The sequence below is a fragment of the Colias philodice genome, chromosome 14 (assembly GCF_061535455.1).
Source record: "Colias philodice isolate Cphi_HAF_F1 chromosome 14, ilColPhil1 Martin Lab GWU primary, whole genome shotgun sequence".
Lineage (NCBI taxonomy): Eukaryota > Metazoa > Arthropoda > Insecta > Lepidoptera > Pieridae > Colias > Colias philodice.
In genome coordinates this window covers 9,800,180-9,813,547 of record NC_143099.1, presented here as the reverse complement: position 1 = coordinate 9,813,547, position 13,368 = coordinate 9,800,180, and the positions used below count along the sequence as shown (strand labels likewise).

Genomic DNA, 13,368 nt, shown 5'->3' with positions numbered 1-13,368 from the left:
CGTATTTATTTTGATAATATTTATAACTTATTTACATTATAATTTATCAAATAAAAAAATACAAGAATTTAAGAAGAAATATGGAAAAATTCTGTGAAAAAATTAGAATTGTTAATTAATTTAGTTTTTCTGCATTGCCAGTATTTGAGGATTCAAAAGTTTAAATAGAATAGCACGTAGAGCAAAATAAAACATTGATATACCTACACGCTTCCTACACGGTACACCACACACACTGTTCTGTAACCTACACGCTTAACCTACACGTGGTTTCTTTAAAATAATTATGTATGATTTTAAATTTGAATTAACTGGCTGCTCATCGCACCGCTTTCTCCTGGCTAGACTTCTTAATTTCAGTTTTTCAAAAATTTTAAAGTTATCATCACTACATAATAATAATTAATAAGCGAATGTGGTTAAATGCAAGAGACCGCCGATCAATCGTTACAAGTCATTGAATTAAATGAATATAATATAAAATTCGACTACCTCACACAGAAGCATTTAGTTTAACACGTTTTGATACTTACACACATAAATAACCCCCCGAGGAGAAAGCAATCAATGTTACATGAACTATAAGGGGTATTTTTCATATAAATAGCTGATGAGACGACCAATACGGCAGTGCAAACTCCACGATCTAGTAATAATCACATTCAAATATGGCTTTTCTTTCATACAAATTTTCCTTAGTTATTTTAGAAATTATTTTATTAACAGTTATTAAATGCTATGCAGATGAAAATTGTGAGACAATTCCTTCCGAAATACACGTTACGAAAGGTAAATATTGTGCAATTAGCGATTATGAATGTAACGTAGTAATTATTAATTATATTTTGATTGCTTTACATAAAAATATATTAAAATTTTACAGAGGAATACGACGACATGGGTAGTCTAATAAGATCGTGCAGTGGTGAAGTTAGCGTAAATAAATGCGAAGGTATATGCAACAGTCAAGTGCAACCATCGGTCGTTACACCTACAGGGTTTTTAAAGGTATAAGACATAAAAGATGAAGTTTTTTTTATTACTATAGGGTAATGATATTTTCTATGGTTCATTCATTTTATATCTTTACAGGAATGTTTTTGCTGCAAGGAGAATTACTTAAGAGAACGTTTAGTCACATTGACCCATTGTTATGATCCTGATGGCCTCCGCTTCGAAGACGAGGATCGTGCAGTGATGGAAGTGCGGCTTCGGGAACCTGCAGAATGCAAATGTTATAAATGTGGAGATTTCAGTCGATAAATAAATATATAAATTTGACGTGTACCTTATGTGACGAAAATATTAATGCATTTGATTTAGAGGTGATTTAAATATGTTGGAAAATATTGGTCAATACCTTTTGTAAATAATAACTTGTAGGCATACTGTATTTTGTAATATTTGGTGGAAAATAATAAAGAACATTTAATTAATGCACATTTTAGCTCTTTTATTACTTATGAACCTGTTCTGTGGCATGAACTCTCTAGTATATGTTCAGTCTATGCATGAACCGATTTGAAATAAAATACGTAAATTCTGGGAAATATTTTATGGAAAATAGATATAATTAAGCGGCAAAAGAATTTACTGCAATACTGTACTGGAAACTTTTTTACTCAGTAAAATAAAAGGCGGTTGGTAATGGTACGAGGTACGAGTGTGAAAAGTATTAATTATTATAGGCTCTTATTTACAATCCATCCTATATAAGCTCGATTCACAAAAAAAAATCAAACTTCAATCAATCTAGATCAGATAGATACAAGATAATAGAGTCATCACTCATAAATAATAGTGAAATATCTCGAATATATCTTTAAGCTGTAAATTTTCGCCATTTGCAAAGGAATCAAAACCTACAGGGTAGATACTTCCCATGGACATAGAATCTTGTCTAATATAAAATTTGTTAAAGTATAAATTTACATAATATACAACATAATTATAGAATACATAATAGTAGTTAGCAAAACGCTAATATAATATAAAAAATCAGGCTTATATGGAAACCTGGGTGCGAGAGTCCTACTCGCACTTGGCCGGTTTTTTAAAGAGTAAATGCTATGCAATATGGATGTATAGGTGATAGGCCCTAATACAATTGTAACATTTTTTTTTTCTGTTTAGTTTGTTAGTATCTCATTGTCTGTTTCTATGCGAGTCAATAACGTAACAAATTTTGACAAAATTAAAATTGTTATGGGCTAAAAATAAATATATGGAGTGGGTATTCATACTGCATATCCAAACATGGTTGCAACCATGTTGCAACTATGGGATAAAAAATATATTCGCGAATATACATAAGTATAATTAATTTAATTGGTTTTAATTGAATTAAATGAGATCTTGATATTTTATTGGATAGGTCTTTAAGAATGAAATACTTAGAGGTTTCTTAGTAGGTTTTTGCTAAAATAAGCAGTTGACGTATAATTTACACATTCAGAGTAGTAAAAATGTTGTACTTATAATTTATTTATAAGTAACTATAACTACAGCCCTTTATTCGAAAATCTACGAAGTACAAAAATTTGTAGTCCATGCGAGACAAGGCACTGGCGGAAAGCTAGCTTACAATAAATTTTATAACTCAGCTTGACGTATTCTTCAGATTACTTGGTGTTTCTATTTGAGTGCATTTATATTTCTCTGGTAGGATTTAGTCCAGTTTTCACGGCACTCTTCTCATTTGATTTATCACGTTCGTTTGAAAGATATTACCCAATATAATAAGTTACTCTATGTTTTAATCCAACGACGTGTTTTAACCTTATTGAAACCAATTAGCTCTTATGGTCGATGCAATAAAAATACAGGGTATAATTTTTACGGATTCAAGGCGGTTCGATTCCCGGTGTGACAAGCAAATTTTCTAAAATCATTGAATGCAATTTTCTTACTTTCCAAAATAATGGAATATTTCTTGTAAGTTGTTGAAGTGAAAACTTCTTTAGCGCCGTTGGGTATAAAATCTTCAAAATCTTAAACTCGCGTCAGGACACGTGGCCTGATCGAAAAAGCGTAAGACGGATGTTTGTTTTTTTTTAAGCCCTTATATTCCATGCGTAAGACGGATACCATTCCAAAATATCAAACATGCTGAACGTTAATAATCAAGTTTTCACTTCTGCCGGCACTCCCCCAGTGCAACCCGTCTTTTTTTTCTATCTAGGAGTATTAAGGATACTTTCCCATCAGGTAGGTAGGTACTAATAAAAATCTTCATTTCCAAAATTCGAAATCAATAAGCAATGTATTTTCATTGCTTAAACTGTACCTACATTACTGTACAATGTATGTTTTAAGAAAATACGAAATGTTAGAAAGTATTTTTTAGAGGAACCATTTTTAAAGGACTACGTACCAGACAAACTACGTACCAGATAATTAAGTAGTGAAGAAACAAATATAAATAAAAATATTATAATATTATAGTGCAAAAAGCTTAATATTTATCGTTACAATAAATAGCCATTAAGCTCCTTTGTCTCCCCAGTCGGGAGTGCGTGTTGTTCCTGCTGGATACAAGTCGGGTAAAATGATTTTAATGTTTTTCGTAGACGATGAGTCTTCGTTGTAGGTACAAGCTGAAATCCCATATAAGCGGCTGAACTTTCCAACATATTTCACAAACCAAACGTTTTCCACCGAGGAACAACAGCTCCTAAAAATGTTTAAAATGCAATACTTTTGCTCTTGCTTAATTCTTCTTTCAGCTTGCTACTTACACGAAAAAAAAGTTAGCGGTCAAGAAGTTCAACTGCCACCAGGTATAATGCAATAAAAATATTTAGCGTAGCATAGAGCATGTTATAAATGGTCGTAAATTAATGAGATTTTGTAAATTCGTATTATAATTTAATATTTCAGGACAAGAGTGCCAAATGACACCGGTTATACACGTGTTGCAACATCCTGGTTGCGTTCCCAAGCCAATTCCCTCATATGCCTGTATAGGAAAATGTACTAGTTATGTTCAGGTTTGTATTGTGGCTTCTCTTCAGTCAATACCTGTTTACATTATTAACATGGGGGTCTTTAAGCGAAGAGTGAACCGGTACATACTAGGGAAGCGCGTACCATCTTAGACCACATCTTAGCTTTCCATCAGGCGAGATTGTGGTCAAGTGCTTCCCTATCTGGATTAAAAAAAAAGACGTGTGGCACTCGTGGACTGCCGCGGTAAAGCTATTGCATGCTATGCCTTCAAGCCACACCTCCGTGCCCGTCGGAGTGGGGAGCGTGAGGTTTTTTCGTTACGGAATTTCTGGATTCGGTCCCCGCGCTCAATGCCCGCGATAGAAGCTATGCAATAGCTTAAAAAATAATAATTCATAATGAAACAATATTTAACAGGTATCAGGAAGCAAAATTTGGCAAATGGAACGGTCGTGCAATTGTTGTCAGGAGTCGGGAGAGCGAGAAGCAACTGTAATTCTTTTCTGCCCCAAAGCTAAGAGCGAAGAGAAAAGGTTCAGAAAGGTAAATACGTTGCAGTTAATGCTTATGAATTATATTTTAAACTATACGGTCTGTTGTATAATATGAATGTATGAATTTCAAAATATAAGCTAGGAACACAAGGCACGGCACTCAATTGATATAAAAAAAAAACATTCAGATTAACCGTCGTTTAATAGAAAATTTAATAGAATAATGTAATCATTATTTTATTTAAATAATGATTTGATTTTTGTTTCAGGTCACTACTAAGGCTCCTCTAGAATGCATGTGCCGTCCGTGTGGAAGTATCGAAGAAAGCGCTATTATTCCTCAAGAAATTGCTGGTTATGCTGATGACTCTCTTTTAAGTAGTCAATTCAGAAAAAACTTTTAATTTTTACTAACTTCCTATTTCGCCACTATAGTTAGGAACGACCTTTTGTATATTGTTAAATATCTTTGAAAATAAAAGCTACTGACCAGTATTTTGGCTTATAATTTTAATATTAGTACTAGAATATATTTTTATGACAAGTAGTTACTAACTACTAGTTATTATTAATGAAGTGAATGGTCAGAACTCAGAACTAAACCAAATTTAAATGGGAAACTCGTCGAAGGTTCTGAGAGGTTCTGAGCCAATAAAAAAAAAATCAAATTTAGATCCTTCTCCTTACTTGTTCTGTGCTTCTCCTTTATATAAAAGACGGTTGATATACTTAATACTTAATATCAGGAAAAAATATAACAACAATTTTTTCTATTTAATATTCGATGTGTAAAATTGAGTTAAAAAAATATAAGTTCCCTATGAGATTTTTTTTTGTTAGTAAAAGAAGAATCATCTAAAGTTTTTTCCTTTGTTTGGCAACATTTAAAAAGTTGCAATTGATTCTATTTTCGAAAAATAAATTACTACCTACCTCTGATTACTAGATACTCCTGTGAATACAACATAATATACCGTGTAATTAGTGTGTAATGTGTATTATAATATTGTGTGTAGATAATCTACACACAATATTATAATAACTATAACTATAATTTTACGGGCGCTTATTTATTATTAATAATATGTTTTATATTATGACAACTTTCGTGATTTAAATTTTAAGACGAAGGTGCCATCTACATATATGTAAAAATCCGACCTTCTTTGCTGCTCTTGGGGTCTTTGCTCACTGTAAGTAAAATTCATCATATTCCGAAGTGAAGTGTTACAACATGTTATCATAGAATCTTAATTATAATATGGTCTAAGGGGAGACGAATGTTATAATGATTGTTCCCTTTGAAAGAGGCTTCCTATGATTTACCATTTAGGATGTTTTATTCTTGTTTTATCTATACATATAATAAATCTGTAGAAGGGTCAATTCTGTACATTGAAAATATTGAAAAAATAAATAGCAAGGGGTGTTACTGGATCGATACCAAACCCAAATATGTGATTAAAAAAATTTTTGTCTGTCTGTCTGTCTGTCTGTCTGTATGTTCAGGCATCACGTAAAAACTAACGGTTCGATTTCGATGAAACTTGGTATAATTATACCTTATTATCCTGGGCGTAAAATAGGATACTTTTTATCCTGGAAAAATACGTAAAAAAAAATTAATCTTAATTTTTCAGTTTTATCCATAGACGTTGTTCTGTAGAACCGCGAACACACGTTGCGTATTATTATAGGCCTAGCCGTATTTGGGTCCAATCAAGAAGCTTATATCTTATACACTGGAGATTTCGGTATGAACATTTGACGTGTAACAAGAAAATTGTTGTGTTCTATCACTTTCACACCTAACTTGGTATTGCCACTGTTAATACGAAGTTTTCCCAAGGCTACTATGTATGCTGTAATATTCTGTGCAAAAGGTTAGTTTTTGTACATGAGTTTGTTGATAAATTGCCAACAACGTCATTCAGAAGCATTGTTGGATGAGACAATTATTATTTATGCTAAATAAAATAAGTATCTGAACCAATTATTAATAAGCGATATTCCCTGATTATGGGTAGTTACCATAATAAAATTGTAGCAACTCTCACTTTGACAATATGACATAAGTGTCAAAAAAATTGCGTCGCTTCGAATATTTAAGATAATATTGTTGCGTATTTAATAAATATTTTCCGAATATTAATAATGTATTGCATTGTGAAAAATTGCAGAAGTTTTTGGACACCAAATTCTGGCCTATAATTTCACAGGCAAGTGTATATTTACGTTATTTACAATATTCCTCAATACTCATGCATTTACCTGTTTAGAATCATTTTAATGGCAAAAATCGTCAAATTTATCATCATTTTACTAAGCAATCATGTTAAATAAGTTCTTTTCCTAATACTTTCATCAATTTCAACAAGTTTTCAACAAACAAATTTAACAAGTAAGGTAACCATGATGATGGGTTTTTACGGATAGCGACGAGTATATATTTCTAAACAATATTATGATGAACATTTAGAACACCATTTTAAAATTTTTTATACTAGTAATGAAACAACACACGACATCGGTATTGCACTCACATATTGTGGTTTGTTCTTTTTTACATTGAAATTTATACTTTTTAACCTAATATTTTTTTGTTTTACGTATTTCAGCTTTCCAAAAATGAAATAAAAAGAAATAAATGGCTGTCCATAGTGCCTATCAAGGGTAAAATTTATCAACATGCCAGAATATGCAGTTTGCATTTTAAGCCTGAGGATTACGGTCCAGAAAAAAAATACCTTTTGAAAAGTGCTATACCTTTTTATTTACCACATTCTTGTTACTGCGTCTCAACTGATAAAGTAATTTTAATTATATTATAATTAACCACCATGAAACCATTAGTAACCGTAAGTACAGCTCCTGAAAGACATACGAATTTCTGAGAACTGTAATATCGTTACCACACATCAACACTAGCGATGCAACCCTTTGGAATATTGAAAAGTTTTAGACTGAAGCTTGAGTAACCAAAACGATGTTTTAATGTATATAGCACTCATTTTAATTAAAAAATCGTAGTATGAGATCAAAAGTTATCAAGCGTTATTTAAAACTATCATTCTCTACCAATTAAAATGGTATGTACCTATAAAGATGATAATTATTCATGTAAGTTGACCAGTAATATTATAATATAAATACTGTTAAAAATATATGTCGTTATTATTTATAGACCATGATTTTTAGTTTTTTTTATTTCGAAAAATCCTGAATATACAAACCAGTGTGGTCACCCACAGAAAGAGACAAAAAACAACACTGACGTCATTCAAGGTTATATTTTCTTGTGACAAGTTAATGGTCATAGTGCAATCTCCAGTGTATTAGATATAAGCTTCTTGGGTCCAATAGATATTTATAAGATGTCATTGTCAGAGTTATCTATACATATAATAAATCTGTAGAAGGGTCAATTCTGTACATTGAAAATATTGAAAAAATAAATAGCAGGGGGTGTTACTGGATCGATACCAAACCCAAATATGTGATTAAAAAAATTTTTGTCTGTCTGTCTGTCTGTCTGTCTGTCTGTCTGTCTGTCTGTCTGTATATTCAGGCATCACGTAAAAACTAACGGTTCGATTTCGATGAAACTTGGTATAATTATACCTTATTATCCTGGGCGTAAAATAGGATAGTTTTTATCCTGGAAAAATACGTAAAAAAAAATTAATCTTAATTTTTCAGTTTTATCCATAGACGTTGTTCTGTAGAACCACGAACACACGTTGCGTATTATTATAGGCCTAGCCGTATTTGGGTCCAATAGATATTTATAAGATGTCATTGTCAGAGTTACTCAAAATGGAGAAATAAACCATCCACGCGAAGACCGACATCCGCGCGGACGGAGTCGCGGGCGGAAGCTAGTTTATTAATAATCTAATAGCATCTACAGACGCTCCGATTTGGTTGGTGCCAACCATATCGGAACCGACAAGGCAACCATTCCAACATTGCTACAGATTGTCCGACGGTTGGACTTCCAGCTGTCAGTTGACCATAGAGTAATATGTCAGTTGACCATAGTACGAAGAGAATGGGCTAAATTCTACTATAGAAATAGAGAAAATTACAGTCATATGCGGCTCTTACAACTTATTTTTTAAGGTTTTTAATGTAGCCGCACTGTCAATTTTTTTTATACTTCTAACATAATAAAATACGCTTGATTTCTGGCATCTCTATTTGCGTAATCTTTGTTACTTAAGTCCCACAAACAGGGAAAGTCTTTATATAGTTCCAGCAATTTTATTAATATGTCACGTTCGGTGACCGTAACTCCCTCGGCGTTCATGTTGACGTCCTACACCGGCGGCGTTGCGAATGTGAATGAGCCAATTACCTATATTAATCTATGGAATGAGCCGATTTGGTCGGAACAAAGCTTCCAGACGTTCCAATTTGGTTGGATCGGATAGGAAGTTGGTTTGGTCGGAATTGCTGGCGCATCCGACCACGTCAAACCAATATTAATAATAATTATGTCGGACCGACCGCTCTCCACACTTTCCGATTTGGTCGTGGTCGGATGGTTGGCACCAACCAAATCGGAGCGTCTGTAGATGCATTAAGCCTACTTCATTGTAAATTGTAATTGAGATCCAATTCTGAAATGTTTGCAATATTTTTTTTTTTTTTTTTTTTTATTAAATGGCAAGAAGATATGACTATTTGCCAGTGTCAAGTAAAAGGTAGGGAATCCATACACGGGAAAATAGGATAGGACCACGGTAGGACGGTATATATGCAAGATGATCAGAAGAGTTAGAAAATATCAATACAAACTACATTATATGTATTATTACATATTTTTTACATAAACTAAATAGATTAAATTTGCAATATTCCTAATCTATGAGCAACTGATGTCCCTGTCTACGTGATGTCCATTGTCATTGTCAAATGTCAAATGTCAACAGTATTTTTTTCCTGCAGTTGGCGTTTAGTTTGTTTTGATCGCTTTCTATCACAGAACACTAGTACTCCTAGCGGAGCTTTCTATGATTATTATTTAGTTCTGTATTAGTGCAAGTTTAGTTCAGAGCGTAATAAAATCTACCCATCTACTAAAAATGAGTCGTCGCAAGCGTGCGAGGGTAATTTTTTTTTTTCATAATAGATTTTCAATTATGAACTTATATCAAAATGTTTATATTCTGAGGTTATGTTTATTGATATTGTAGGTTGAAACCCGCGAAATAGATGAAAAATTGAAACAAGAGGATTCTGAATCAGACCAGTCTGAGAAGAGTAAGGTGATTTCGTCTAGTCCCGCTGCTGTTGCCGGTCGCAGGGAATCGTCCTCGAGTCGTACGACTGAACCTAAAAAGGAAGAAAAACCGATCATTATTGAAGAAATGAAAAGCGAAGATATTGAGGAAGTGAATTATAAAGAAATGCTTAATAGGTAGGCTTTAAAAAAAATATTATTACAAAAGAAGATAGGTAGGTACATAAGTTTTATGTACTTATAGTATTTAAGAAATCAAATTTAATACAATCCCAATAGACAATAGCAGAGAACAGCAGTCTAATAATTTAATACCTAGCAGTTAATAGACTAATCATTTGCAATCCTGGCTAAGTGCAAATGTACTCTGGATAACAAACATTCTAAGATTATTTTAAAGTATATTGAGTTGGTCTACTTAAATTTATTTGCAGTTTGGAAGGTGCAGCTTTCCAGTCGAGACTACCATTTGATAAGATGTCATCTTTAGAAGCAGAGTGCTTCTCAGATTTACAAGGATCATCGGCACAAGCATTTATTCAAATAAGAAACCGTGTTTTGAAACTCTGGTTTGAAGATCCTAAAAAGCAATTGACGCAAGAGCAAGCTATTCAAAAAATGGAAGTAAGTGTTGTAGTCACAGAAAAACAAATTAATATTGGTTATTGGTTATAAAGAATAAAAGCAATGTTCCTCAATTTCATAAATAATATATATCTTTTGTATTAAACAATAAATTATACTTTTACATACACTTTGATTTACAATCTTAAAATTACTATTAATCAGAAATAGTATTTGACTTCTTTACTTATCTATATTGCCACTCAGCTTTGAATATAAAATAGTCCTGGAAAGTCTTGTATTCTGACAAAATAAATATTACCTTAAAATCCTATATATTTATTTCAAAGTATTAAATTTGTCTTGTTTTTAAATTTCCAGCCACCCTACAATGCAGATCCAGTGTTAGTATTGCGGACCCATGTTTTCTTAGAGAGACATGGCTTCATTAACTATGGGATATATGAGAGAATCACTCCAATACCTTCACCACCTAAAGGAAAACAGAGACCTAAAGTTATTATTATTGGAGCAGGTAAATATACATTTTAAAAACAAACATTTGCTTCAGTAAGTGCTTAAAACATGAACTTATTAACATTAACAATTAATTATAACAATATACTTGCATGCATTTCAAGCTCTGTTGATCAAATAACTATTTTTTTTAATTGTTAATAAGTTGATAAGGTACATTAGTTAACATTTTTTATTGGTTGTCCATCATGTTCTATATTTTTTGTGTATTTTTTATGTAATTTCTTCGATGTACAGAGCCTTATTAAATAAATAAATAAATAAACATTAAGAAAGATATAAGAGAAGTTAATATTAATTATTAGTCATTTATCCGTTAGCTTACAATGTAGCAGCTATAGCAATAGCAATAGCTTACAAACTCTCAACGATAATCTGAGGTAAAACTATGCCTTTGCATCTGTTCAGCAGACTTTACAATTTGCCTATGAATTTAAATTCTGTTATATTATCATCCTGTGTAGACAGCACAGTATTTTTTTTTCATTCTTAATTAAACAATCTACTTTAAAAAAATATTGCAGTTTATAAGTATACTAGCTTACCGCCCGCGGCTTCGCCCGCTTTGTCTAAAACCTAATAAATTATATACTAAAACCTTCCTCTTGAATCACTCTATCTATTAAAAAAAAACCGCATCAAAATCCGTTGCGTAGTTTTAAAGATTTAAGCATACAAAGGGACATAGGGACAGAGAAAGCGACTTTGTTTTATACTATGTTGATTATTTTTATATTTGTAACTATAGACAATAATTGTGATATATTATTTTACAGGAGTCTCAGGATTGGCAGCAGCTCGACAATTGCAATCATTTGGTTGTGAAGTTGTTATAATAGAAGGAAGGGAGCGTGTTGGCGGACGCATAGTGACGTACCGTAAAGGACCTTATGTCGCTGATCTTGGTAAGTAAGTAATTGAATATTATTAGAATAATTTTGTTATGTAATGGATGGATTTTGTATTGTATTTGTATTTTGAGTGTAGCAAGTAGGCGTGGTAAATAAATAATAATAAATAATATTTTATTTCCAGATATTCATCGATATTTGTGTTAGTAAACATTAATCTAAGAAACTATGTTAGAAATACGTATTATAAAATAAAACTTTTTCTGCTTGGACAGACACAAAAAAATTACACCTATTGATCAGGCCAGTCACCAGGCACCATCCAACCATATTCACAATAAATTGCATACAAACTGGTCAAGCTAATAAAACATTGTCATTTATCTAAAGACTAGTTAACAGGAAAATATTGATCTAAGTTTGTGGTAAATTGAATTAAAAATTTGGGGAAAGCAAGAATAAAAATTTTCGTTATTTTTTCTGAAGATGATTTGAACAACAGTTTTTACAAACGAAACCCACACATCACACACACTCACATCAAGCTTGATAAATGCTTCTTGATATTTAGGGAACAAAAAAAATACATAAAATACTAGCGGTCCGCCCCGACTTCGCCCGTGGTACCTACATGTTTAAACTATCTCTCAAGTTGGATCGAACTGCACATGTTGTGCGAATTTTATTATAATCGGTTAAGTGGTTTAGGAGACCATTGAGGACAAACATTGTGACACGAGATTTATTTTGTAATCTTTTAATTTGTATTCTTACATCATTTGTCACTAAAATTTATTTTGTTAACTTGCCAAATATAATGTAATATATATGAAATTTGTAAGGGAAGGCACTGCCTTCTGAGATACAGGTATTTACCTAGTTCAGAAGGCAGAGCAATATTGTAATGTTATATTTGAAGTTGCTAATAAATTTTATTTTATTTATTTATTTTATTTATTAAGATGTACTGTTTGTCACTCAACCATTTTATATTTATAATTTTTAGGAGCAATGGTGGTAACTGGTCTAGGCGGGAATCCGGTAACAACACTATCAGTGCAAATGAACATGGAGTTGCATAAGATTAAACAGAAATGTCCCTTGTATGAAGCCACTGGTAATCAAGTGCCGAAACATAAAGATGAAATGGTAAGCTATAATTTTTTGAAGTGAAAACTTCTTTAGCGGCGTTGGGTATAAAATCTTAAACTCGCGTCAGGACACGTGACCTGATCGAAAAAGCGTAAGACGGATGTTTTTTTTTGTAGCTTTTATATTCCATGCGTAAGACGGATACCATTCCAAAATATCAAACATGCTGAACGTTAATAATAAGTTTTCACTTCTGCCGGCACTCCCCCAGTGCAACCCGTCTTTTTTTTATTTTAAATGATAGAGTAGTATGCCAATTGCAATACAACAATAAAATATAACAAGATATAGCTATAAATATGTAATAACAAAATAATGTGACAGGTTACAGGTGTCGCCCCGGAATTGCGAAATACGCGGGTTCGAATCCTGTCTTTTGATCGATTTTTTTTTCTGTAAATATTCATAATTATAAGGCATTTAAATGCTATATAAAACTCAACATCACATGTATGTTATTTGTCTTATTACATACAGGGATATAATACAGATATGGATAATATAATAATAATTTCTTATAGAATTGATTGTACAACTAGACTTTTGTTCTAATTATAATATTATTATATTATAAGAA

General features: G+C 32.1%; 3 protein-coding genes across 3 annotated transcripts in view; all 3 read left to right on the top strand.

Moving 5' to 3' along the window:
• The first annotated feature begins 609 nt into the window (after nucleotides 1–609).
• Nucleotides 610–1,442, top strand: Pburs (bursicon subunit partner of burs). Its single transcript, XM_089703220.1, has 3 exons — nucleotides 610–789; nucleotides 884–1,008; nucleotides 1,093–1,442. Exons 1-3 carry the CDS (start codon nucleotides 669–671, stop codon nucleotides 1,261–1,263), a joined length of 417 nt encoding a protein of 138 aa, XP_089559346.1. The 5' UTR covers nucleotides 610–668; the 3' UTR covers nucleotides 1,264–1,442.
• A 2,147-nt stretch (nucleotides 1,443–3,589) lies between these two features.
• On the top strand, nucleotides 3,590–4,926 carry Burs (Cuticle-tanning hormone bursicon). The gene is made up of 4 exons (XM_089703216.1): nucleotides 3,590–3,779; nucleotides 3,880–3,989; nucleotides 4,366–4,491; nucleotides 4,712–4,926. Exons 1-4 carry the CDS (start codon nucleotides 3,680–3,682, stop codon nucleotides 4,844–4,846), a joined length of 471 nt encoding a protein of 156 aa, XP_089559342.1. The 5' UTR covers nucleotides 3,590–3,679; the 3' UTR covers nucleotides 4,847–4,926.
• Nucleotides 4,927–9,378: 4,452 nt separating this feature from the next.
• Nucleotides 9,379–13,368, top strand: part of Su(var)3-3 (lysine-specific histone demethylase Su(var)3-3) — a 321,623-nt gene continuing 317,633 nt past the window's right edge. Inside the window, exons 1-7 of the mRNA XM_089703152.1 lie at nucleotides 9,379–9,424; nucleotides 9,460–9,553; nucleotides 9,641–9,864; nucleotides 10,122–10,311; nucleotides 10,633–10,786; nucleotides 11,565–11,693; nucleotides 12,646–12,788. Coding sequence (XP_089559278.1) covers nucleotides 9,530–9,553; nucleotides 9,641–9,864; nucleotides 10,122–10,311; nucleotides 10,633–10,786; nucleotides 11,565–11,693; nucleotides 12,646–12,788 — 864 coding nt within the window. The 5' untranslated portion in view covers nucleotides 9,379–9,424; nucleotides 9,460–9,529. The remainder of the gene's footprint in view (nucleotides 9,425–9,459; nucleotides 9,554–9,640; nucleotides 9,865–10,121; nucleotides 10,312–10,632; nucleotides 10,787–11,564; nucleotides 11,694–12,645; nucleotides 12,789–13,368) is intronic.